The sequence below is a fragment of the Lampetra fluviatilis genome, chromosome 3 (genome assembly GCF_964198595.1).
Source record: "Lampetra fluviatilis chromosome 3, kcLamFluv1.1, whole genome shotgun sequence".
NCBI lineage: Eukaryota > Metazoa > Chordata > Hyperoartia > Petromyzontiformes > Petromyzontidae > Lampetra > Lampetra fluviatilis.
In genome coordinates this window covers 395250-421306 of record NC_136277.1, presented here as the reverse complement: position 1 = coordinate 421306, position 26057 = coordinate 395250, and the positions used below count along the sequence as shown (strand labels likewise).

General features: G+C 59.2%; 1 protein-coding gene and 1 pseudogene across 1 annotated transcript; both read left to right on the top strand.

Annotated features, from left to right (window-relative positions):
* Nucleotides 1-221: 221 nt before the first annotated feature.
* On the top strand, nt 222-659 carry LOC144950801 (histone H2A). The gene has a single exon (XM_078880912.1). The coding sequence runs from the start codon at nt 279-281 to the stop codon at nt 657-659; it is 381 nt and encodes a 126-aa protein (XP_078737038.1). The 5' UTR covers nt 222-278.
* An 11123-nt stretch (nt 660-11782) lies between these two features.
* LOC144948628 (histone H1 pseudogene) lies at nt 11783-12695 on the top strand (annotated as a pseudogene).
* Nucleotides 12696-26057: the final 13362 nt, after the last annotated feature.

Genomic DNA, 26057 nt, shown 5'->3' with positions numbered 1-26057 from the left:
ATTAAGTACGTGTATCGCATTGTTTAATTCCTAAGATACGTGTCCGCATAAAAATATATATGGATAAAAATAATTAAAGTCAACATCGAATCCTCGCGTCCCGGCTTTTCATTGGTGGCTCAAGGAGAGGGCGGGACTCGACCGAGAGGAGCCAATCAGCAGCGGCGCGCTCTACGATCCTCGTCTCCGCTATAAAAGACGCTCCGGTGGTGCGTGTTAACGTCACAAATCGTTCGTACTTTGTCTCTATTGCTTTTTGCATCCTAGGTCCCTTAGCAATGTCTGGACGCGGCAAGACCGGTGGCAAATCTCGCGCCAAGGCAAAGTCCCGCTCTTCCCGCGCCGGCTTGCAGTTCCCCGTGGGTCGCGTTCACAGGCTGCTCCGCAAGGGCAATTACGCCCAGCGGGTCGGCGCTGGAGCACCCGTCTACCTGGCCGCCGTGCTCGAGTACCTTTCTGCCGAGATCCTCGAGCTGGCTGGCAATGCCGCCCGCGACAACAAGAAGACGAGGATCATCCCCCGACACCTGCAGCTCGCCGTGCGAAACGACGAGGAGCTCAACAAGCTCATGGGCGGCGTGACTATCGCCCAGGGCGGTGTGCTGCCCAACATCCAGGCCGTGCTGCTGCCCAAGAAGACCTCTCAGGCAAAGAAGTGAACGCGCCGCCGCCTCTACCACCACAACAACGGCTCTTTTCAGAGCCACCCACTTGCTTGCAAAGAGCTCGGACAGTCGTACACAGGGGTTTTGTTATTAATAAGGACACCGTCGTCGAGTTGCCCTCGTGCCAAATTGCTCGCAATTAAACAAATGCTCTGCTCATTCCAGTTACCCTTTATTATGTCTAATTTAGGAACGGTATTTGAGCAGCATTCCAACATTGCATCAATCATGGAACATGGTTTAGAATAAATTGGGATGCCTATTGGAAGAAAGTATCGTGTTTTTTAAAGAATAAAACTCGCTCTTTTTGAGCGGTCAGATTACATATGAAGAGGAGTCGGAGAATGGTTCAAGCACTTTAAGGGATCTGCGAGCCACCCTCACGCACCACGCAAACACATCTCCGCTCTCACGACAACACGCACCAATCACACGCGCGGGAAAGAGCTGGACGGGGGTGTCAGGGGTTAAAGGGCAGTGACGTCACCCGGAGCAGGCGTGCTGGACGCGGATGTGTATTGGGAGCGGAGATTGAAGAGTTAAAAGGGGCTGTGGGACGTGTGCCCGGGGTTGGTCTTGGAACGAGTATTGCTGTGCGTTGGTGAAAACAGGACCCTGCGGGGTGGGCTGGTAGGAACGAATAACCAAAGAATATAAACATAATGTATTATTACACTTGTTTAGCCAGGAAAGCCCCACTGAGACTAAAGGTTTTTGTAGGGTCCTGCCAAGTGTTTGCAGTAGGGGGCGATGTTGCTACACTGAATCGGACGATACGAAGGGAGAGTGTGAGGCCTAGGTCTAGGCTTTAGGCCTAGCTGTAGGCTTTAGGGCGCCGTGAGTTAATTTTTTATTTACCTGTTTTTATAATTTATGTAAAAGCTTTAAATTTAAATGTTTCTATTTAAAAGCATCAGGGAATGTAACATTGTTAAACATAACTCCCTTGCACACACGCAGGGGAACAATACGAAGGGAGAGTTTGAGGCGTTCGAGGCTTGAGGCCTAGCTGTAGGCTTTAGGCCGCCGAGAGTTAATTTTTAATTTAAATGTTTTTATTATTCATGTAAAAGCTTTAAATTTAAATGTTTATATTTAAAAGCATCAGGGAATGTAACATTGTTAAACATTAACTCCCTTGCACACACGCAGGGGTACGATACGAAGTCAGACTTTGAGGCCCAGTTCTAGGCTTTAGGCCTAGCTGTAGGCTTTAGGGTGCTGTGAGTTTTTTTATTTAATTTCAAAGTTTTAATTAAAAGCTATCTCAGGGAATTATAAGGGAATGTTACACGTGTTTAGCCAGGAAAACCTCATTAATGTAAATGTTTTAATTAAAAGCTATCTTAGGGAATTATAAGGGAATGTTACACTTGTTTAGCCAGGAAAGTATCACAGAGTCTAAAGGTTTTTGTAGGGTCATGCCAAGTGTTTGCAATAGGGTGGCGATGTTGCTACACGGACGGACGGACGGACGATATAATCTATTGTAGGCTGGTCCACTTCGTTGCTACCAGTATAAAGAAGTGCATAAACCATTCTACGACTCCTCTTCACATGCGCGTGGAATGAATGATTCTTGCATTCGTTCTAGATTTGAAGCTTTCGTGACTGCAATGATTCATACTCTTAGGTTTTTTTCGGTAAAGTCACGTAGGTAAAACAATAATAATACATAATTTAAATAATATAAATAATAATTTAAATAATAAATCAGGGGGGGGCAGAGGGGGGGGGCCATATCTGAATGTGGTTGCCGGGGAGTGGCGTGGGGTGTCGGGGCTAAAAGGGAACAAATGAGCACATCAGCTCAGGGTTGTGGCCAGTGTTAGCTGATAGTAAGTGTGGGGGTCGCTAGCCCCCGAGATCCCTCCCTCGATAATACTAACGGCCGGACTAACATCATCAATCGCCCCCCCGCTGCTAAGCGAACCGCCGCTAGGCTCCTCACCCAGGGTGTGGGAGCCGTCACCCGAGGGTTCCCCTCCACCGCGGGTCCGCGTAGCAGGCATGGATAACCACGCACGCGCACACCCACACACAGCTCTGCACGGCACTCACCCAACCCTGACCACTCACGTTAGGATCGCGCACCTGTGTTACACACGTCGTGAACGTGCGCGCACACACGCATACAGCTCCACACGCGATACCCACTCCTGCGCCGCTCTGCGCCGCGCTGGCCGCCCACGTTACGATCGCGCACCTTGGGCACGCCGATTACGCACGCCGAGAGCTTACGCAAGTAACGAGCGCACGCAAGCGGGGCACACGCCGACACGACGACTCGTCCCCTCCCCCACTCGCGCGTGCACGTCAACACAAATATCGTACAAGGACGATTCTCCTCTCACACGGCTGCGTAGTCACGCCAACACACCAAAAGTGCTCTCCCCGGGCGTTAACGCACACACCTCCGTACCCGCACAATCGTACAGAGACCACGGCCTTTATGCGTACAACGACCACACACTCGCGAATGCAGTGCACGCTAATACCACGTTCCAAAAACACCCAACAACACGGTTTTGTTACTACGCTCGAGATTTTATTAGCCCTTGCTAACCAACCGAGCCACCCGTGTGTGTGTGCGGGACAGCAAGGCGCTTCTAACCCACACTCTGGTGCCGTGTAGCCCTATTCTATGCTGCGCTCTCTGCTAAACCGCTTTCCTACTCGTCCTTACCCCGAACTAACCCTCTCCTACGGATCCTACCCTCCGCTCTGAGGTGTTGTAAGGCGCGCAACACGATACCGTCTGTAGTCCTTGGTGACCTTGCGGCGCTCAGATCGTCCTGCAGACAATCTAGCGGCTCGCCCGATGACTCCTTCGTCGCTGACCCCGTGTCCAAACTCCAGAAGAAGAGAGTTCCCTACTGCCCCTGCGTTTTCTTTTAAACTATTCACATCAAAGGCTAGGCGCCCCCGTCCCGACCGCCTTGGTCTCTCGACCAATCCTGAGCCTAGGATTTCCCGCTCTTTTGCGATCCCGCCGGCCTTTGAACTTTCGACCAATCAGTCGTCCCGGTTCCTGATCCCAGCTATCTGCCTTGCTGACCCGTGTTTGTGTTTGTATGCGTTTCTAACTGCGGGGCTCTCTGAGCTCGCCGTGGTCGTGCGATCTCAAATCCGCCCACGGCGCCGCAGTGTTACTTGGCCTGGGAAGGGTCCTGTCCAATTCCCTGGCCCTGAGAAACCGTGGGGTAACCCCCCTAGGGGGCCCTCGGGTGAAAACTCAGGGTAGGTGACCCGACCACGAGGCCCTACGTGGGTGCGGGTGCGTGTTTATGTGGGGGGGGTGATGGGGGGCAGTGCGGCGGTGGAAGCCGGGCGGCTCCCTGGCTCGGCCGAGCGGCCCCGTCGCTGTGGCACCACATAGCCCCCCGGGGTGCCAGTCCCCGTCCCGGGTTGACTGGAGCACCTCGCCTGGGTTGCCCCCACGAGGTATCGCCGCGGGGTCCGCGGGATTCGCCCGGCCCTTGTGGCTGGCCTCGGGGGTGGCGGCTCCGTCTCCTGGGGCTCCGGCGGTGGTCTCCTCCTCCATTCCAACGGCTCCCCTCGGTCTCTGGCACCTGCGGGCTGGGGAACAAACTCAGAGGCGGTGGGGTTTAAGGGTCGCCGTCCTCGTCGCCCCCGGCCCCGCCCGGGGCCCCTCGGAGCCCGGGGCTCCGTGGGGCCCATATACTGCGCGAGGCCCCCGGGCACGGGGGGTAGGGGGACCCCGGGGTTTCGGGGTACTTGGACGGCGGGGCTCCCCCCCTCGGGGGCTGCTCGCCACGGCTTCAGTCGGCGGATGTTGACCACCATCTCCCGGCCCCTCTCTCCTCCCTGAATCAGCACCGTCCATGGTGAGATCTGCCGTCTCACAATCCAGGGTCCTCGCCAGTAGGTGGTCAGCTTCCCCACCTGTCCGGCACCGACGCGGGGAGTGTACAGCCACACCTCGGAGCCCGCAGTGTAGAAGGGGGGCTCCATACGGGGTCGGGCGCCCTGCTCTTGCCGCTGGTGCGCGGCCTCTCCGTGCGGGTAGGCTCGGCCCCTGGCCCCTCGCAGGGTCTCCAGCAAGTGCTCCACGGGGTGGCTCCCTTCCTCCCGTTGCGGCGGAGGGACACCGAACAGCAGATCTGCGGGCAGGCGAGACTCGCGACCAAACATCATTAGGAACGGGGTCTGTCCTGTAGATGTGTGAACGGCGGTGGTGTAGGCGAACAGGGCATAGGGGAGGTGTTCGTCCCAGTCCTGTTGATTCGCGGCCGCCATGCGTTTAAGCTTCCCGGCCAGAGTCTGGTTCATCCTCTCTACCATCCCGTTCGCCTGGGGGTGATATGCCGTGGTTCGGTCCTTCTGGATCCCGAACTCTCGGCACAGCGCCTGGAATAGTTCGGCCTCGAATTCACTACCCTGGTCGGTAATGACTCGTTCGGGGATCCCGCACTTAAGTACGTAGTTTTCCACGAAGGCCCGGGCCACTACGAGGGCTGTTTTATCCGGGATAGCCACCGCCACGGGGTAGCGGGTGAAGTACTCCACCGCTACAAGAATATATCGGTTGCCCCGGTGGGATCGTGGAAAGGGCCCTTGCAGGTCGATTCCGACCAACTGATTCGTCCGACTGACTCGGAACGGCCTCAGGGGTACCTGGTACCTCGCCGGCTTTTGCCCACACTGCTGACAGGCCCGGCAGCCCTGCACCCAGGCGGCCACATCTTGCGCCAATTTAGGCCAGAGATACTGGCGACGCAGAGTCTCCCGGGTGCGCCGTTCCCCATCATGGCCCCCGAGCGGGTGGTCGTGTACCAGTCGTAGCAGCTGGGGTCGCACCTGGGCAGGAACACAGATACACCCCGGCTGGCCGGCCTCGGTTAACTCCCGTACCACTCCGTTCTGTACACACAACCGGGCATACAAACCGCTCCAGGGTCCTGGTAGGGCGCTCTTTTCCTCCCGCAGTGCCGCCTCCACTGCCGCCAGATCCGGATCTCGCTGCTGGGTCTGTCTCAGCTGCTCGTCGTTTAGGCCCGGGAAGGCACAGCCGACGTCCTCCTGGGTCCGTCCGATCGGGTCCCGAGCCGCGGGTCCCGCGCTTGCCGGGCGGTCGACGGGATCCTCAGTGCCACCTGCGAGGGTCTCTGTGGCGCACACTGCACTCTCTCTCGGGGGGGGGAGTTTAGTTTCCGCGCGCTCCTTGGGTTCTGCTGCCTGGCGGCAGCGTCCCCCCGTGAAGCACGGGCAGGCGTCTCCCTCCCTCGTCTCAGCGCGCACCGCGGGCCGTCTTGACAAGGCGTCCGCGTTCGCGTGTGTCCGCCCCGCTCGGTACTCGATCTGCAGGTTGTACTCCTGCAGCTGCGCCAGCCATCGAGCCATCTGCCCCCGCGGTTCCTTGAATGTAAGGAGGAACTGCAGTGCATAATGATCGGTGCGCACACGACATTTCCTGCCGTACAAGTACGGTCGGAACTGTTTACACGCGAAAATTACAGCATACAGTTCCTGACGGGTTACACAATAGTTCAGTTCGGCCCCGCTCAGGGTCCGACTGGCGTACGCGATGACCCGCTCCGTCCCACCCTGCACTTGCGACAGCACCGCGCCCAGCCCACTGCTGCAGGCGTCAGTGTCCAAAATAAAATCGGTGGTGAAATCTGGGAAAGCCAAGGTGGGGGTGTGGGTGAGGTGGTCTTTGAGTGTGGTGAAAGCCGTCTGGCAGGCCTCCGACCACTGATAGGGGTTCTTAGGGGAGGTGAGTTGGGTGAGGGGGCGTGCAATCTCACTGAATCCCTTTACAAATCGACGGTAATAAGTGGCGAGTCCCAAGAATGACCTGATCTCCGTCAGGTTCCTCGGCCGCGGCCAATCCACTACGGCACGCACCTTCTCGGGATCGGTGCTCACCCCTGCCTCGCTGACTCGGTGTCCGAGGTACCCCACCTCGCGTTGCGCAATGTAACACTTACGTGGCTTGAGCTTGAGATGGGCTGCTCGCAGTCGCTGGAATACTTCCCGCAGCCTGGACCAGTGTTCGGACAGCGACCTACTGAACACTATTACGTCGTCCAGGTAAATCAGGCACTGTTCCCACTGCAAGCCCCGCATCACCAACTCCATCAACCGCTGGAACGTCGCGGGCGCGTTAGTGAGTCCGAACGGCAACACTCGAAACTCAAACAGGCCCATCGGGGTGGTGAATGCTGTTTTTGGCCGATCCTCCTCCGTCATCTCCACCTGCCAGTAACCGGACGCCAGATCGAGGGTGGAAAAATACCGCGCTCCTGCGAGACTGTCGAAGGTGTCGTCGATGCGTGGGATGGGAAAAGCGTCGCCGAGGGTGACTGCGTTCAATTTTCGGTAATCAACGCAGAACCGAGTCGATCCGTCCTTTTTCGTTACCAGTACCACCGGGGCAGACCAAGGGCTCGCGGAGGGCTGGATTATGTTATCGCGTAGCATATCCGTGACTGCCTCTTTGATCTGGGTCCGTTCAGGCGCGCCCACTCGGTATGCGGGGAGTTTGATGGGTCGGGCTGCACCTGTGTCAATTTGGTGCTTGACCAGGTCGGTCCGGCCCACGTCCGAATCGTGCTCACTGAACACGTCGGCGTACTCCCGCAATAACCCGCGCAGCTGATCGGCCTCCCCCTTAGGTAAGGCTGCCCAAGGCACATGTAGCGCATCCTGCAGGGGAACAATCTCGGCTCGGGGGGTCGGGCCGACTCGCCAGGCCAGATCCTGGCTGTCCTCGGGGCGGCCAGGGTCCTCCGCCCAGAGTGCGAACACCGAGTCGTTCGAGTGGCGAGCGTGCAGGGGGTGTACGGTGGCTACCGGGGTGCGTCGTCGTATCATTGCCGGGGTACTGTGTGGGTTAAACACACGTATAAACAGCCGGCCCCCATCTGCGTTTACCAGTGTGGCTGACCCTACCACCCCGTATCGCGATGCCAACTCCGGGTGAGGAGTCAGCATTACCTCGCCCGATGGTCGGTGGGTTGGGTCGGTGGAGAGGGTTGCCACTGGCACCAGCATCTCGGCGAGAGGCCCGATGGTGACGGCCGACACCAGCGTAGCGGCCACGGGTGTGAAGCGTGGGCGATTCGGCTCCTGTCCTAGGAACGGAATCCGCTCCCCGCTGCCCTCCACCGTAGCGCATTGTTGCCGGGGCTGTACGTTAAGTCCCAACTTTTCCAGGAGGTCCGTTCCTGCAATGCACTCGTGGCACAACACACTCGAAACGTAGAATTCCTGTGTGCACACCTGGTTTCCTAGACGGACCTCGAGGGAGACCTTCCCCAGCAACCCCATCCCGGCTCCGCTTGCCGTGTGCAGCGCGCGATCCGGGGCCTGCAGGCAGCCCACGTCCACCCCGAGCAGGCTGCAGTGCGCGGCGCTCATGAGAGAGGCCACGGCGCCCGTGTCCAACAGGATCCGGGTGCGCTGCCCGTTCACCTGGCCTTCCACCAGCGACGTGGCTCCCGTTATCCCTGCCACCAGCTCCCGCAGCCAATCGCCCGAGGTCCATGCGCCCTTGGGTGTTGTCGTTGTAACCTGTTTATGGATCACTCGCTCGCCATTATTATTACAGCTGGTTTGGGTCGGGTCTACGTCGATTTCATCCCCTGGTGGTCCCCTCTCTAGGGGGGGCTTAGTGTTTGACCTATGCATCGGCCTCGCACGGGCGCGCTGAGGGCAGTCCCTCATGAGATGCCCTCGACGGTCGCACACATAACACGTCCTGGGAGGAGTGGCGGCTCTGTGGCGAACTTTCTGCCCACTCCCTCCTCCCCCCGTGCGCTGTTGCTCATACTCTGCTTCTAGTCGGGCTATCCTCCCAGTTAATCCTCCTACCTCGGCCTGGACCGTCTCTACCATTGTCTCCAGCGCAGTCATGTGTGCCCGTACTTGGGTTACCTTGTTGTCTACTTGGGTTACCCTGTCACCTACCTGGGTTACCCTGTCACCTACCTGGGTTACCTGGCCGGAGACATCCTTTATACCCGTTTGTATACCGGCAACCCATCCCGGGGTTGTCTCGCGGGACACTGGAGGTTCTCTTTCCCGGCCCCTTACCGTCCTCGCGAGCTCCTGTTCCTCCTCCTCGTCTTCCGAGAGCAGGCTCGCAATGGCGCGCTCTCGTCCCAGCCCCCGGAGCTGCGCGCGTTCGCTGTGAATTCTTTCACACTTACGTGCGCGCTCGACAAGGGTGTTAAAGGGAAGACGTGGGCAGCTCATGTCTGGCTGCCACCACGCCGTGCGAGACAGGTACCGCTGGATTTTCTCGGCAGCCAGTTCCTCAATAACCTCAGTTGCGTACCCCGGGCGTGCGATCTTTGTTAACTCGCGCACATCCTCGGCGTAATCACGGAGATCTTCGCCAGGTTGGCGACGGCGCGCCTCTAAGGCCGATTTTGCTTCCTCCTCGTCACGCGTGCCAAAACGCTGATCGAGTCGGCGCATCAGCTCCTCTAGCTGTGTCTGTGCGCTCGCGGGTAACGCTTCTACAAAATCGGCTGCCCGCCCATCAAGATTCATATTAAGTTGACGTACTGCCTGCGCGTCCGTCCATCCATTAATTTCCTTGGCCCCTAAGAGATTGCGGGCGAATGCCTTCCACGAAGGGGCCCCCCGGCCGGTAAATATCAGTCTTATTTTAGCGTGAGGTAACGCGGGGGTCCATCCCACTTCTGACACCAATTTGTGGGGGTCGCTAGCCCCCGAGATCCCTCCCTCGATAATACTAACGGCCGGACTAACATCATCAATCGCCCCCCCGCTGCTAAGCGAACCGCCGCTAGGCTCCTCACCCAGGGTGTGGGAGCCGTCACCCGAGGGTTCCCCTCCACCGCGGGTCCGCGTAGCAGGCATGGATAACCACGCACGCGCACACCCACACACAGCTCTGCACGGCACTCACCCAACCCTGACCACTCACGTTAGGATCGCGCACCTGTGTTACACACGTCGTGAACGTGCGCGCACACACGCATACAGCTCCACACGCGATACCCACTCCTGCGCCGCTCTGCGCCGCGCTGGCCGCCCACGTTACGATCGCGCACCTTGGGCACGCCGATTACGCACGCCGAGAGCTTACGCAAGTAACGAGCGCACGCAAGCGGGGCACACGCCGACACGACGACTCGTCCCCTCCCCCACTCGCGCGTGCACGTCAACACAAATATCGTACAAGGACGATTCTCCTCTCACACGGCTGCGTAGTCACGCCAACACACCAAAAGTGCTCTCCCCGGGCGTTAACGCACACACCTCCGTACCCGCACAATCGTACAGAGACCACGGCCTTTATGCGTACAACGACCACACACTCGCGAATGCAGTGCACGCTAATACCACGTTCCAAAAACACCCAACAACACGGTTTTGTTACTACGCTCGAGATTTTATTAGCCCTTGCTAACCAACCGAGCCACCCGTGTGTGTGTGCGGGACAGCAAGGCGCTTCTAACCCACACTCTGGTGCCGTGTAGCCCTATTCTATGCTGCGCTCTCTGCTAAACCGCTTTCCTACTCGTCCTTACCCCGAACTAACCCTCTCCTACGGATCCTACCCTCCGCTCTGAGGTGTTGTAAGGCGCGCAACACGATACCGTCTGTAGTCCTTGGTGACCTTGCGGCGCTCAGATCGTCCTGCAGACAATCTAGCGGCTCGCCCGATGACTCCTTCGTCGCTGACCCCGTGTCCAAACTCCAGAAGAAGAGAGTTCCCTACTGCCCCTGCGTTTTCTTTTAAACTATTCACATCAAAGGCTAGGCGCCCCCGTCCCGACCGCCTTGGTCTCTCGACCAATCCTGAGCCTAGGATTTCCCGCTCTTTTGCGATCCCGCCGGCCTTTGAACTTTCGACCAATCAGTCGTCCCGGTTCCTGATCCCAGCTATCTGCCTTGCTGACCCGTGTTTGTGTTTGTATGCGTTTCTAACTGCGGGGCTCTCTGAGCTCGCCGTGGTCGTGCGATCTCAAATCCGCCCACGGCGCCGCAGTGTTACTTGGCCTGGGAAGGGTCCTGTCCAATTCCCTGGCCCTGAGAAACCGTGGGGTAACCCCCCTAGGGGGCCCTCGGGTGAAAACTCAGGGTAGGTGACCCGACCACGAGGCCCTACGTGGGTGCGGGTGCGTGTTTATGTGGGGGGGGTGATGGGGGGCAGTGCGGCGGTGGAAGCCGGGCGGCTCCCTGGCTCGGCCGAGCGGCCCCGTCGCTGTGGCACCACATAAGCATAAAAGTACTGGTAAACGCTGGGGATGTCAACACTCGGTAAAGTATAATATTACCTGTCAAATAAGATGGTACAAATATGTGTAGTTAAATATTTTTACATGGTTAATAACATCTTTCCAATGATTACTCATTCGTGTTACTTAGTGCAGTAAATACGTGTTACTTATTGCAGTAAAAACAACTCATCGCATGAACCATCCTGCGCTCCTAGAATATCAACTCTGTCGGTGCATTAAACGTAAGATTATATATGTTCTTTAAACATTCGACTGCGGAGTCACTTGAGTTGAATTTGAGTGGTGATAATTGTGCACCGTGCCTCGATCTTGTTCAAGGCGCGCGACCCTTCTGCAGTGCGTGAGCTACTCACCTCTTGCCACGTAACATGTTAAACTTTCTATTTAATGTCGGTTAATTTTGAGTAATTTTCTTCAGTTTGTTGTCCATCTGAAAATCCATATATTTATTAATTTCAAAGTTCGATTCAAACGTCCAGTTAAAAGTTCGGTGACAAGGGACGGTTGGCATGGCGCGCAGTCCTCACCATAGCGCGAGAGGAGGAATCGCGAGCGCGCGAGGCAAAACTTAAATAGAAAATATTTCGTTGGAATTAAATATGAGTAGTCTGTTGAAGCATCTTGTCTTGCAAAACATTCGAGTGTGTTTTAAATAGTGTTCATCATTAACACTTTTGAAAAACGACAATCATCATATCTCGCCCTGACCGAACAATGTCTCCCAAATGTTGGTTGTTCACTTGTTTTGAATTATAATTTATATCGTGAGCATTGTCGTATATTGCATAAGTAACGTACATTAAAGAAGTGATCTTCGTGATAATGTATCAACTATATGCATGTAAGTATGAACGTTACGGGAGTAATCGAGCCCAAAGGCAGGCGTGATAAACACAGTGAGTATGGTGGCAACTTCCTCACTAGATCTGAGTGCTGGATGATCTCAGCGACGTCCGCATTCAGTACGCCGCTTCTATAATAACCTCGGGCCTGGAGGACGCTCGGTTTGAATCCGTGAGAGCGCTGATTTCGATTTCAAAGAGGCGAGGCGATAAAAGCGACGTTTTGAGATGGCGGAAACTGCTCCTGCTCAACCACCAGCTGCGGCTACTTCAGCGCCTAAAAGCCCCAAGAAGAAGCGCGCCGCTCCAAAGTCCAAGAAGGTCGGCCCCAGCGTGTCCGAGCTCATCCTCAAGGCTCTGGCCAGCAGCAAGGAGAGGAACGGCGTGTCTCTTCCTGCGCTCAAAAAGTCGCTTGCTGCCGGAGGATACGACGTGGAGAAGAACAATGCCCGCGTGAAGTTGGCCATCAAGAAGCTCGTGGCCAAAGACGCCGTGGCGCAAGTGAAGGGCAGCGGTGCATCTGGCTCTTTCAAACTCAACAAGGAAAAGGCTGCCGCAAAGGCGAAGCCCAAGTCGTCAACATCAAAGCCCGCAGCTAAAAAGCCCGCGGCAGCCAAGAAGGTGAAGAAGCCCGCGGCAGCCAAGAAGACCGCGCCCAAGAAGTCTCCCAAGAAAGCAAAGAAGCCCGCGGCTGCCAAGTCGGCCAAGAGCCCCAAAAAGGTGAAGTCGGCTGTTAAGCCCAAGAAGGTGGCGAAGAGCCCAGCCAAGCCCAAGGCTGCGAAGCCCAAGGTCGCTAAGCCCAAGACCGTCAAGGCCAAGGCCGCCAAACCCAAGGTGGCCAAGCCCAAGAAGGCCGCGGCCAAGCCCAAGAAGACTGCGCCAAAGAAGTGAATCCGATCGGACGATGCTCGATTCACTCCACCTCAACGGCTCTTTTCAGAGCCACCCACTTAGTTAAAAAAAGTGAACCAGGTGCTGCTGCGCTTCAATTAGTTCATCGTTAACACATGGCAGTGTATTACGTTGCTGTTGAATGCGTGCCATATTCTGTAAGTGTGGTGCCACAGCGACGGGGCCGCTCGGCCGAGCCAGGGAGCCGCCCGGCTTCCACCGCCGCACTGCCCCCCATCACCCCCCCCACATAAACACGCACCCGCACCCACGTAGGGCCTCGTGGTCGGGTCACCTACCCTGAGTTTTCACCCGAGGGCCCCCTAGGGGGGTTACCCCACGGTTTCTCAGGGCCAGGGAATTGGACAGGACCCTTCCCAGGCCAAGTAACACTGCGGCGCCGTGGGCGGATTTGAGATCGCACGACCACGGCGAGCTCAGAGAGCCCCGCAGTTAGAAACGCATACAAACACAAACACGGGTCAGCAAGGCAGATAGCTGGGATCAGGAACCGGGACGACTGATTGGTCGAAAGTTCAAAGGCCGGCGGGATCGCAAAAGAGCGGGAAATCCTAGGCTCAGGATTGGTCGAGAGACCAAGGCGGTCGGGACGGGGGCGCCTAGCCTTTGATGTGAATAGTTTAAAAGAAAACGCAGGGGCAGTAGGGAACTCTCTTCTTCTGGAGTTTGGACACGGGGTCAGCGACGAAGGAGTCATCGGGCGAGCCGCTAGATTGTCTGCAGGACGATCTGAGCGCCGCAAGGTCACCAAGGACTACAGACGGTATCGTGTTGCGCGCCTTACAACACCTCAGAGCGGAGGGTAGGATCCGTAGGAGAGGGTTAGTTCGGGGTAAGGACGAGTAGGAAAGCGGTTTAGCAGAGAGCGCAGCATAGAATAGGGCTACACGGCACCAGAGTGTGGGTTAGAAGCGCCTTGCTGTCCCGCACACACACACGGGTGGCTCGGTTGGTTAGCAAGGGCTAATAAAATCTCGAGCGTAGTAACAAAACCGTGTTGTTGGGTGTTTTTGGAACGTGGTATTAGCGTGCACTGCATTCGCGAGTGTGTGGTCGTTGTACGCATAAAGGCCGTGGTCTCTGTACGATTGTGCGGGTACGGAGGTGTGTGCGTTAACGCCCGGGGAGAGCACTTTTGGTGTGTTGGCGTGACTACGCAGCCGTGTGAGAGGAGAATCGTCCTTGTACGATATTTGTGTTGACGTGCACGCGCGAGTGGGGGAGGGGACGAGTCGTCGTGTCGGCGTGTGCCCCGCTTGCGTGCGCTCGTTACTTGCGTAAGCTCTCGGCGTGCGTAATCGGCGTGCCCAAGGTGCGCGATCGTAACGTGGGCGGCCAGCGCAGCGCAGAGCGGCGCAGGAGTGGGTATCGCGTGTGGAGCTGTACGCGTGTGTGCGCGCACGTTCACGACGTGTGTAACACAGGTGCGCGATCCTAACGTGAGTGGTCAGGGTTGGGTGAGTGCCGTGCAGAGCTGTGTGTGGGTGTGCGCGTGCGTGGTTATCCATGCCTGCTACGCGGACCCGCGGTGGAGGGGAATCCTCGGGTGACGGCTCCCACACCCTGGGTGAGGAGCCTAGCGGCGGTTCGCTTAGCAGCGGGGGGGCGATTGATGATGTTAGTCCGGCCGTTAGTATTATCGAGGGAGGGATCTCGGGGGCTAGCGACCCCCACAAATTGGTGTCGGAAGCGGTACGGACCCCCGCGTTACCTCACGCTAAAATAAGACTGATATTTACCGGCCGGGGGGCCCCTTCGTGGAAGGCATTCGCCCGCAATCTCTTAGGGGCCAAGGAAATTAATGGATGGACGGACGCGCAGGCAGTACGTCAACTTAATATGAATCTTGATGGGCGGGCAGCCGATTTTGTAGAAGCGTTACCCGCGAGCGCACAGACACAGCTAGAGGAGCTGATGCGCCGACTCGATCAGCGTTTTGGCACGCGTGACGAGGAGGAAGCAAAATCGGCCTTAGAGGCGCGCCGTCGCCAACCTGGCGAAGATCTCCGTGATTACGCCGAGGATGTGCGCGAGTTAACAAAGATCGCACGCCCGGGGTACGCAACTGAGGTTATTGAGGAACTGGCTGCCGAGAAAATCCAGCGGTACCTGTCTCGCACGGCGTGGTGGCAGCCAGACATGAGCTGCCCACGTCTTCCCTTTAACACCCTTGTCGAGCGCGCACGTAAGTGTGAAAGAATTCACAGCGAACGCGCGCAGCTCCGGGGGCTGGGACGAGAGCGCGCCATTGCGAGCCTGCTCTCGGAAGACGAGGAGGAGGAACAGGAGCTCGCGAGGACGGTAAGGGGCCGGGAAAGAGAACCTCCAGTGTCCCGCGAGACAACCCCGGGATGGGTTGCCGGTATACAAACGGGTATAAAGGATGTCTCCGGCCAGGTAACCCAGGTAGGTGACAGCGTAACCCAGGTAGGTGACAGGGTAACCCAAGTAGACAACAAGGTAACCCAAGTACGGGCACACATGACTGCGCTGGAGACAATGGTAGAGACGGTCCAGGCCGAGGTAGGAGGATTAACTGGGAGAGTGGCTCGACTGGAGGCAGAGTCGGGGCAGCGGCGTGCCGGAGGGGGGATAGGGAACGGACGGGGGGGCTCCTACGGGACGGCCCCCCGTGCGTGTTACCTGTGTGACCGGCGAGGGCATCTCGTGAGAGACTGTCCGCAGATCGCCCGCGCTAGAAACGCGCCGGGGTTAAACCCCAACGCCCCCTAGAGAGTGGACCATCTGGGGGTGCATTCGAAGCGGTCCCGATGCAAAAAGACGGTAATAATGGCGAGCGAGTGATCTCCACACAGGTTCCAACAACAACGCCCACGGAAACGGTGACTCCTGGCGACTGGCTACGGGAGCTGGTGGCGGGGATCACGGGGGCCACGTCGCTGGTGGAAGGGGAGGTAAACGGAGTGCGTACCCGAATTCTGCTGGACACGGGGGCGGTGGCCTCGCTCGTGAGCGCAGCGCACTGCAGCGCGATCGGGGTCGACGTGCGTCACCTGCAGGCACCGGACCGCGCGCTGCACACGGCGAGCGGAGCCGGAATGGGGCTGCTGGGGAGAGCCACCCTAGAGGTCCGCATAGGCAGTCAGGTGTGCACCCAGGAGTTCTACGTGTCGAGTGCGTTGTGTCACGAGTGTATCGCAGGTACCGACCTCTTAGAACGGCTGGGACTCAACGTGCAACCCCGCCAGCGATGCGCCACCATGGAGAGCAACGGCGAGCGGATACCGTTCCTGGGACGAGAACCAACGCGCCCCCGCTTCGCACCTGTGGCCGCTACGCTGGTGTCGGCCGTCACCATCGGGCCTCTCGCCGAGATGCTGGTGCCGGTGGCAACCCTCTCCACCGACCCAACCCACCGACCATCGGGCGAGGTAATGCTGACTCCTCACCCGGAGTTGGCATCGCGATACGGGGTGGTAGGGTCAGCCACACTGGTAAACGCAGATGGGGGCCGGCTGTTTATACGTGTGTTTAACCCACACAGTACCCCGGCAATGATACGACGACGCACCCCGGTAGCCACCGTACACCCCCTGCATGCTCGCCACTCGAACGACTCGGTGTTCGCACTCTGGGCGGAGGACCCTGGCCGCCCCGAGGACAGCCAGGATCTGGCCTGGCGGGTCGGCCCGACCCCCCGAGCCGAGATTGTTCCCCTGCAGGATGCGTTACATGTGCCTTGGGCAGCCTTACCTAAGGGGGAGGCCGATCAGCTGCGCGGGTTATTGCGGGAGTACGCCGACGTGTTCAGTGAGCACGATTCGGACGTGGGCCGGACCGACCTGGTCAAGCACCAAATTGACACAGGTGCAGCCCGACCCATCAAACTCCCCGCATACCGAGTGGGCGCGCCTGAACGGACCCAGATCAAAGAGGCAGTCACGGATATGCTACGCAATAACATAATCCAGCCCTCCGCTAGCCCTTGGTCTGCCCCGGTGGTACTGGTAACGAAAAAGGACGGATCGACTCGGTTCTGCGTTGATTACCGAAAATTGAACGCAGTCACCCTCGGCGACGCTTTTCCCATCCCACGCATCGACGACACCTTCGACAGTCTCGCAGGAGCGCGGTATTTTTCCACCCTCGATCTGGCGTCCGGTTACTGGCAGGTGGAGATGACGGAGGAGGATCGGCCAAAAACAGCATTCACCACCCCGATGGGCCTGTTTGAGTTTCGAGTGTTGCCGTTCGGACTCACTAACGCGCCCGCGACGTTCCAGCGGTTGATGGAGTTGGTGATGCGGGGCTTGCAGTGGGAACAGTGCCTGATTTACCTGGACGACGTAATAGTGTTCAGTAGGTCGCTGTCCGAACACTGGTCCAGGCTGCGGGAAGTATTCCAGCGACTGCGAGCAGCCCATCTCAAGCTCAAGCCACGTAAGTGTTACATTGCGCAACGCGAGGTGGGGTACCTCGGACACCGAGTCAGCGAGGCAGGGGTGAGCACCGATCCCGAGAAGGTGCGTGCCGTAGTGGATTGGCCGCGGCCGAGGAACCTGACGGAGATCAGGTCATTCTTGGGACTCGCCACTTATTACCGTCGATTTGTAAAGGGATTCAGTGAGATTGCACGCCCCCTCACCCAACTCACCTCCCCTAAGAACCCCTATCAGTGGTCGGAGGCCTGCCAGACGGCTTTCACCACACTCAAAGACCACCTCACCCACACCCCCACCTTGGCTTTCCCAGATTTCACCACCGATTTTATTTTGGACACTGACGCCTGCAGCAGTGGGCTGGGCGCGGTGCTGTCGCAAGTGCAGGGTGGGACGGAGCGGGTCATCGCGTACGCCAGTCGGACCCTGAGCGGGGCCGAACTGAACTATTGTGTAACCCGTCAGGAACTGTATGCTGTAATTTTCGCGTGTAAACAGTTCCGACCGTACTTGTACGGCAGGAAATGTCGTGTGCGCACCGATCATTATGCACTGCAGTTCCTCCTTACATTCAAGGAACCGCGGGGGCAGATGGCTCGATGGCTGGCGCAGCTGCAGGAGTACAACCTGCAGATCGAGTACCGAGCGGGGCGGACACACGCGAACGCGGACGCCTTGTCAAGACGGCCCGCGGTGCGCGCTGAGACGAGGGAGGGAGACGCCTGCCCGTGCTTCACGGGGGGACGCTGCCGCCAGGCAGCAGAACCCAAGGAGCGCGCGGAAACTAAACTCCCCCCCCCGAGAGAGAGTGCAGTGTGCGCCACAGAGACCCTCGCAGGTGGCACTGAGGATCCCGTCGACCGCCCGGCAAGCGCGGGACCCGCGGCTCGGGACCCGATCGGACGGACCCAGGAGGACGTCGGCTGTGCCTTCCCGGGCCTAAACGACGAGCAGCTGAGACAGACCCAGCAGCGAGATCCGGATCTGGCGGCAGTGGAGGCGGCACTGCGGGAGGAAAAGAGCGCCCTACCAGGACCCTGGAGCGGTTTGTATGCCCGGTTGTGTGTACAGAACGGAGTGGTACGGGAGTTAACCGAGGCCGGCCAGCCGGGGTGTATCTGTGTTCCTGCCCAGGTGCGACCCCAGCTGCTACGACTGGTACACGACCACCCGCTCGGGGGCCATGATGGGGAACGGCGCACCCGGGAGACTCTGCGTCGCCAGTATCTCTGGCCTAAATTGGCGCAAGATGTGGCCGCCTGGGTGCAGGGCTGCCGGGCCTGTCAGCAGTGTGGGCAAAAGCCGGCGAGGTACCAGGTACCCCTGAGGCCGTTCCGAGTCAGTCGGACGAATCAGTTGGTCGGAATCGACCTGCAAGGGCCCTTTCCACGATCCCACCGGGGCAACCGATATATTCTTGTAGCGGTGGAGTACTTCACCCGCTACCCCGTGGCGGTGGCTATCCCGGATAAAACAGCCCTCGTAGTGGCCCGGGCCTTCGTGGAAAACTACGTACTTAAGTGCGGGATCCCCGAACGAGTCATTACCGACCAGGGTAGTGAATTCGAGGCCGAACTATTCCAGGCGCTGTGCCGAGAGTTCGGGATCCAGAAGGACCGAACCACGGCATATCACCCCCAGGCGAACGGGATGGTAGAGAGGATGAACCAGACTCTGGCCGGGAAGCTTAAACGCATGGCGGCCGCGAATCAACAGGACTGGGACGAGCACCTCCCCTATGCCCTGTTCGCCTACACCACCGCCGTTCACACATCTACAGGACAGACCCCGTTCCTAATGATGTTTGGTCGCGAGTCTCGCCTGCCCGCAGATCTGCTGTTCGGTGTCCCTCCGCCGCAACGGGAGGAAGGGAGCCACCCCGTGGAGCACTTGCTGGAGACCCTGCGAGGGGCCAGGGGCCGAGCCTACCCGCACGGAGAGGCCGCGCACCAGCGGCAAGAGCAGGGCGCCCGACCCCGTATGGAGCCCCCCTTCTACACTGCGGGCTCCGAGGTGTGGCTGTACACTCCCCGCGTCGGTGCCGGACAGGTGGGGAAGCTGACCACCTACTGGCGAGGACCCTGGATTGTGAGACGGCAGATCTCACCATGGACGGTGCTGATTCAGGGAGGAGAGAGGGGCCGGGAGATGGTGGTCAACATCCGCCGACTGAAGCCGTGGCGAGCAGCCCCCGAGGGGGGGAGCCCCGCCGTCCAAGTACCCCGAAACCCCGGGGTCCCCCTACCCCCCGTGCCCGGGGGCCTCGCGCAGTATATGGGCCCCACGGAGCCCCGGGCTCCGAGGGGCCCCGGGCGGGGCCGGGGGCGACGAGGACGGCGACCCTTAAACCCCACCGCCTCTGAGTTTGTTCCCCAGCCCGCAGGTGCCAGAGACCGAGGGGAGCCGTTGGAATGGAGGAGGAGACCACCGCCGGAGCCCCAGGAGACGGAGCCGCCACCCCCGAGGCCAGCCACAAGGGCCGGGCGAATCCCGCGGACCCCGCGGCGATACCTCGTGGGGGCAACCCAGGCGAGGTGCTCCAGTCAACCCGGGACGGGGACTGGCACCCCGGGGGGCTATGTGGTGCCACAGCGACGGGGCCGCTCGGCCGAGCCAGGGAGCCGCCCGGCTTCCACCGCCGCACTGCCCCCCATCACCCCCCCCACATAAACACGCACCCGCACCCACGTAGGGCCTCGTGGTCGGGTCACCTACCCTGAGTTTTCACCCGAGGGCCCCCTAGGGGGGTTACCCCACGGTTTCTCAGGGCCAGGGAATTGGACAGGACCCTTCCCAGGCCAAGTAACACTGCGGCGCCGTGGGCGGATTTGAGATCGCACGACCACGGCGAGCTCAGAGAGCCCCGCAGTTAGAAACGCATACAAACACAAACACGGGTCAGCAAGGCAGATAGCTGGGATCAGGAACCGGGACGACTGATTGGTCGAAAGTTCAAAGGCCGGCGGGATCGCAAAAGAGCGGGAAATCCTAGGCTCAGGATTGGTCGAGAGACCAAGGCGGTCGGGACGGGGGCGCCTAGCCTTTGATGTGAATAGTTTAAAAGAAAACGCAGGGGCAGTAGGGAACTCTCTTCTTCTGGAGTTTGGACACGGGGTCAGCGACGAAGGAGTCATCGGGCGAGCCGCTAGATTGTCTGCAGGACGATCTGAGCGCCGCAAGGTCACCAAGGACTACAGACGGTATCGTGTTGCGCGCCTTACAACACCTCAGAGCGGAGGGTAGGATCCGTAGGAGAGGGTTAGTTCGGGGTAAGGACGAGTAGGAAAGCGGTTTAGCAGAGAGCGCAGCATAGAATAGGGCTACACGGCACCAGAGTGTGGGTTAGAAGCGCCTTGCTGTCCCGCACACACACACGGGTGGCTCGGTTGGTTAGCAAGGGCTAATAAAATCTCGAGCGTAGTAACAAAACCGTGTTGTTGGGTGTTTTTGGAACGTGGTATTAGCGTGCACTTGTGGTGCCACAGCGACGGGGCCGCTCGGCCGAGCCAGGGAGCCGCCCGGCTTCCACCGCCGCACTGCCCCCCATCACCCCCCCCACATAAACACGCACCCGCACCCACGTAGGGCCTCGTGGTCGGGTCACCTACCCTGAGTTTTCACCCGAGGGCCCCCTAGGGGGGTTACCCCACGGTTTCTCAGGGCCAGGGAATTGGACAGGACCCTTCCCAGGCCAAGTAACACTGCGGCGCCGTGGGCGGATTTGAGATCGCACGACCACGGCGAGCTCAGAGAGCCCCGCAGTTAGAAACGCATACAAACACAAACACGGGTCAGCAAGGCAGATAGCTGGGATCAGGAGCCGGGACGACTGATTGGTCGAAAGTTCAAAGGCCGGCGGGATCGCAAAAGAGCGGGAAATCCTAGGCTCAGGATTGGTCGAGAGACCAAGGCGGTCGGGACGGGGGCGCCTAGCCTTTGATGTGAATAGTTTAAAAGAAAACGCAGGGGCAGTAGGGAACTCTCTTCTTCTGGAGTTTGGACACGGGGTCAGCGACGAAGGAGTCATCGGGCGAGCCGCTAGATTGTCTGCAGGACGATCTGAGCGCCGCAAGGTCACCAAGGACTACAGACGGTATCGTGTTGCGCGCCTTACAACACCTCAGAGCGGAGGGTAGGATCCGTAGGAGAGGGTTAGTTCGGGGTAAGGACGAGTAGGAAAGCGGTTTAGCAGAGAGCGCAGCATAGAATAGGGCTACACGGCACCAGAGTGTGGGTTAGAAGCGCCTTGCTGTCCCGCACACACACACGGGTGGCTCGGTTGGTTAGCATGGGCTAATAAAATCTCGAGCGTAGTAACAAAACCGTGTTGTTGGGTGTTTTTGGAACGTGGTATTAGCGTGCACTGCATTCGCGAGTGTGTGGTCGTTGTACGCATAAAGGCCGTGGTCTCTGTACGATTGTGCGGGTACGGAGGTGTGTGCGTTAACGCCCGGGGAGAGCACTTTTGGTGTGTTGGCGTGACTACGCAGCCGTGTGAGAGGAGAATCGTCCTTGTACGATATTTGTGTTGACGTGCACGCGCGAGTGGGGGAGGGGACGAGTCGTCGTGTCGGCGTGTGCCCCGCTTGCGTGCGCTCGTTACTTGCGTAAGCTCTCGGCGTGCGTAATCGGCGTGCCCAAGGTGCGCGATCGTAACGTGGGCGGCCAGCGCGGCGCAGAGCGGCGCAGGAGTGGGTATCGCGTGTGGAGCTGTATGCGTGTGTGCGCGCACGTTCACGACGTGTGTAACACAGGTGCGCGATCCTAACGTGAGTGGTCAGGGTTGGGTGAGTGCCGTGCAGAGCTGTGTGTGGGTGTGCGCGTGCGTGGTTATCCATGCCTGCTACGCGGACCCGCGGGGGAGGGGAACCCTCGGGTGACGGCTCCCACACCCTGGGTGAGGAGCCTAGCGGCGGTTCGCTTAGCAGCGGGGGGGCGATTGATGAGGTTAGTCCGGCCGTTAGTATTATCGAGGGAGGGATCTCGGGGGCTAGCGACCCCCACAAATTGGTGTCGGAAGCGGTACGGACCCCCGCGTTACCTCACGCTAAAATAAGACTGATATTTACCGGCCGGGGGGCCCCTTCGTGGAAGGCATTCGCCCGCAATCTCTTAGGGGCCAAGGAAATTAATGGATGGACGGACGCGCAGGCAGTACGTCAACTTAATATGAATCTTGATGGGCGGGCAGCCGATTTTGTAGAAGCGTTACCCGCGAGCGCACAGACACAGCTAGAGGAGCTGATGCGCCGACTCGATCAGCGTTTTGGCACGCGTGACGAGGAGGAAGCAAAATCGGCCTTAGAGGCGCGCCGTCGCCAACCTGGCGAAGATCTCCGTGATTACGCCGAGGATGTGCGCGAGTTAACAAAGATCGCACGCCCGGGGTACGCAACCGAGGTTATTGAGGAACTGGCTGCCGAGAAAATCCAGCGGTACCTGTCTCGCACGGCGTGGTGGCAGCCAGACATGAGCTGCCCACGTCTTCCCTTTAACACCCTTGTCGAGCGCGCACGTAAGTGTGAAAGAATTCACAGCGAACGCGCGCAGCTCCGGGGGCTGGGACGAGAGCGCGCCATTGCGAGCCTGCTCTCGGAAGACGAGGAGGAGGAACAGGAGCTCGCGAGGACGGTAAGGGGCCGGGAAAGAGAACCTCCAGTGTCCCGCGAGACAACCCCGGGATGGGTTGCCGGTATACAAACGGGTATAAAGGATGTCTCCGGCCAGGTAACCCAGGTAGGTGACAGGGTAACCCAGGTAGGTGACAGGGTAACCCAAGTAGACAACAAGGTAACCCAAGTACGGGCACACATGACTGCGCTGGAGACAATGGTAGAGACGGTCCAGGCCGAGGTAGGAGGATTAACTGGGAGGATAGCCCGACTAGAAGCAGAGTATGAGCAACAGCGCACGGGGGGAGGAGGGAGTGGGCAGAAAGTTCGCCACAGAGCCGCCACTCCTCCCAGGACGTGTTATGTGTGCGACCGTCGAGGGCATCTCATGAGGGACTGCCCTCAGCGCGCCCGTGCGAGGCCGATGCATAGGTCAAACACTAAGCCCCCCCTAGAGAGGGGACCACCAGGGGATGAAATCGACGTAGACCCGACCCAAACCAGCTGTAATAATAATGGCGAGCGAGTGATCCATAAACAGGTTACAACGACAACACCCAAGGGCGCATGGACCTCGGGCGATTGGCTGCGGGAGCTGGTGGCAGGGATAACGGGAGCCACGTCGCTGGTGGAAGGCCAGGTGAACGGGCAGCGCACCCGGATCCTGTTGGACACGGGCGCCGTGGCCTCTCTCATGAGCGCCGCGCACTGCAGCATGCTCGGGGTGGACGTGGGCTGCCTGCAGGCCCCGGATCGCGCGCTGCACACGGCAAGCGGAGCCGGGATGGGGTTGCTGGGGAAGGTCTCCCTCGAGGTCCGTCTAGGAAACCAGGTGTGCACACAGGAATTCTACGTTTCGAGTGTGTTGTGCCACGAGTGCATTGCAGGAACGGACCTCCTGGAAAAGTTGGGACTTAACGTACAGCCCCGGCAACGATGCGCTACGGTGGAGGGCAGCGGGGAGCGGATTCCGTTCCTAGGACAGGAGCCGAATCGCCCACGCTTCACACCCGTGGCCGCTACGCTGGTGTCGGCCGTCACCATCGGGCCTCTCGCCGAGATGCTGGTGCCAGTGGCAACCCTCTCCACCGACCCAACCCACCGACCATCGGGCGAGGTAATGCTGACTCCTCACCCGGAGTTGGCATCGCGATACGGGGTGGTAGGGTCAGCCACACTGGTAAACGCAGATGGGGGCCGGCTGTTTATACGTGTGTTTAACCCACACAGTACCCCGGCAATGATACGACGACGCACCCCGGTAGCCACCGTACACCCCCTGCACGCTCGCCACTCGAACGACTCGGTGTTCGCACTCTGGGCGGAGGACCCTGGCCGCCCCGAGGACAGCCAGGATCTGGCCTGGCGAGTCGGCCCGACCCCCCGAGCCGAGATTGTTCCCCTGCAGGATGCGCTACATGTGCCTTGGGCAGCCTTACCTAAGGGGGAGGCCGGTCAGCTGCGCGGGTTATTGCGGGAGTACGCCGACGTGTTCAGTGAGCACGATTCGGACGTGGGCCGGACCGACCTGGTCAAGCACCAAATTGACACAGGTGCAGCCCGACCCATCAAACTCCCCGCATACCGAGTGGGCGCGCCTGAACGGACCCAGATCAAAGAGGCAGTCACGGATATGCTACGCGATAACATAATCCAGCCCTCCGCGAGCCCTTGGTCTGCCCCGGTGGTACTGGTAACGAAAAAGGACGGATCGACTCGGTTCTGCGTTGATTACCGAAAATTGAACGCAGTCACCCTCGGCGACGCTTTTCCCATCCCACGCATCGACGACACCTTCGACAGTCTCGCAGGAGCGCGGTATTTTTCCACCCTCGATCTGGCGTCCGGTTACTGGCAGGTGGAGATGACGGAGGAGGATCGGCCAAAAACAGCATTCACCACCCCGATGGGCCTGTTTGAGTTTCGAGTGTTGCCGTTCGGACTCACTAACGCGCCCGCGACGTTCCAGCGGTTGATGGAGTTGGTGATGCGGGGCTTGCAGTGGGAACAGTGCCTGATTTACCTGGACGACGTAATAGTGTTCAGTAGGTCGCTGTCCGAACACTGGTCCAGGCTGCGGGAAGTATTCCAGCGACTGCGAGCAGCCCATCTCAAGCTCAAGCCACGTAAGTGTTACATTGCGCAACGCGAGGTGGGGTACCTCGGACACCGAGTCAGCGAGGCAGGGGTGAGCACCGATCCCGAGAAGGTGCGTGCCGTAGTGGATTGGCCGCGACCGAGGAACCTGACGGAGATCAGGTCATTCTTGGGACTCGCCACTTATTACCGTCGATTTGTAAAGGGATTCAGTGAGATTGCACGCCCCCTCACCCAACTCACCTCCCCTAAGAACCCCTATCAGTGGTCGGAGGCCTGCCAGACGGCTTTCACCACACTCAAAGACCACCTCACCCACACCCCCACCTTGGCTTTCCCAGATTTCACCACCGATTTTATTTTGGACACTGACGCCTGCAGCAGTGGGCTGGGCGCGGTGCTGTCGCAAGTGCAGGGTGGGACGGAGCGTGTCATCGCGTACGCCAGTCGGACCCTGAGCGGGGCCGAACTGAACTATTGTGTAACCCGTCAGGAACTGTATGCTGTAATTTTCGCGTGTAAACAGTTCCGACCGTACTTGTACGGCAGGAAATGTCGTGTGCGCACCGATCATTATGCACTGCAGTTCCTCCTTACATTCAAGGAACCGCGGGGGCAGATGGCTCGATGGCTGGCGCAGCTGCAGGAGTACAACCTGCAGATCGAGTACCGAGCGGGGCGGACACACGCGAACGCGGACGCCTTGTCAAGACGGCCCGCGGTGCGCGCTGAGACGAGGGAGGGAGACGCCTGCCCGTGCTTCACGGGGGGACGCTGCCGCCAGGCAGCAGAACCCAAGGAGCGCGCGGAAACTAAACTCCCCCCCCCCGAGAGAGAGTGCAGTGTGCGCCACAGAGACCCTCGCAGGTGGCACTGAGGATCCCGTCGACCGCCCGGCAAGCGCGGGACCCGCGGCTCGGGACCCGATCGGACGGACCCAGGAGGACGTCGGCTGTGCCTTCCCGGGCCTAAACGACGAGCAGCTGAGACAGACCCAGCAGCGAGATCCGGATCTGGCGGCAGTGGAGGCGGCACTGCGGGAGGAAAAGAGCGCCCTACCAGGACCCTGGAGCGGTTTGTATGCCCGGTTGTGTGTACAGAACGGAGTGGTACGGGAGTTAACCGAGGCCGGCCAGCCGGGGTGTATCTGTGTTCCTGCCCAGGTGCGACCCCAGCTGCTACGACTGGTACACGACCACCCGCTCGGGGGCCATGATGGGGAACGGCGCACCCGGGAGACTCTGCGTCGCCAGTATCTCTGGCCTAAATTGGCGCAAGATGTGGC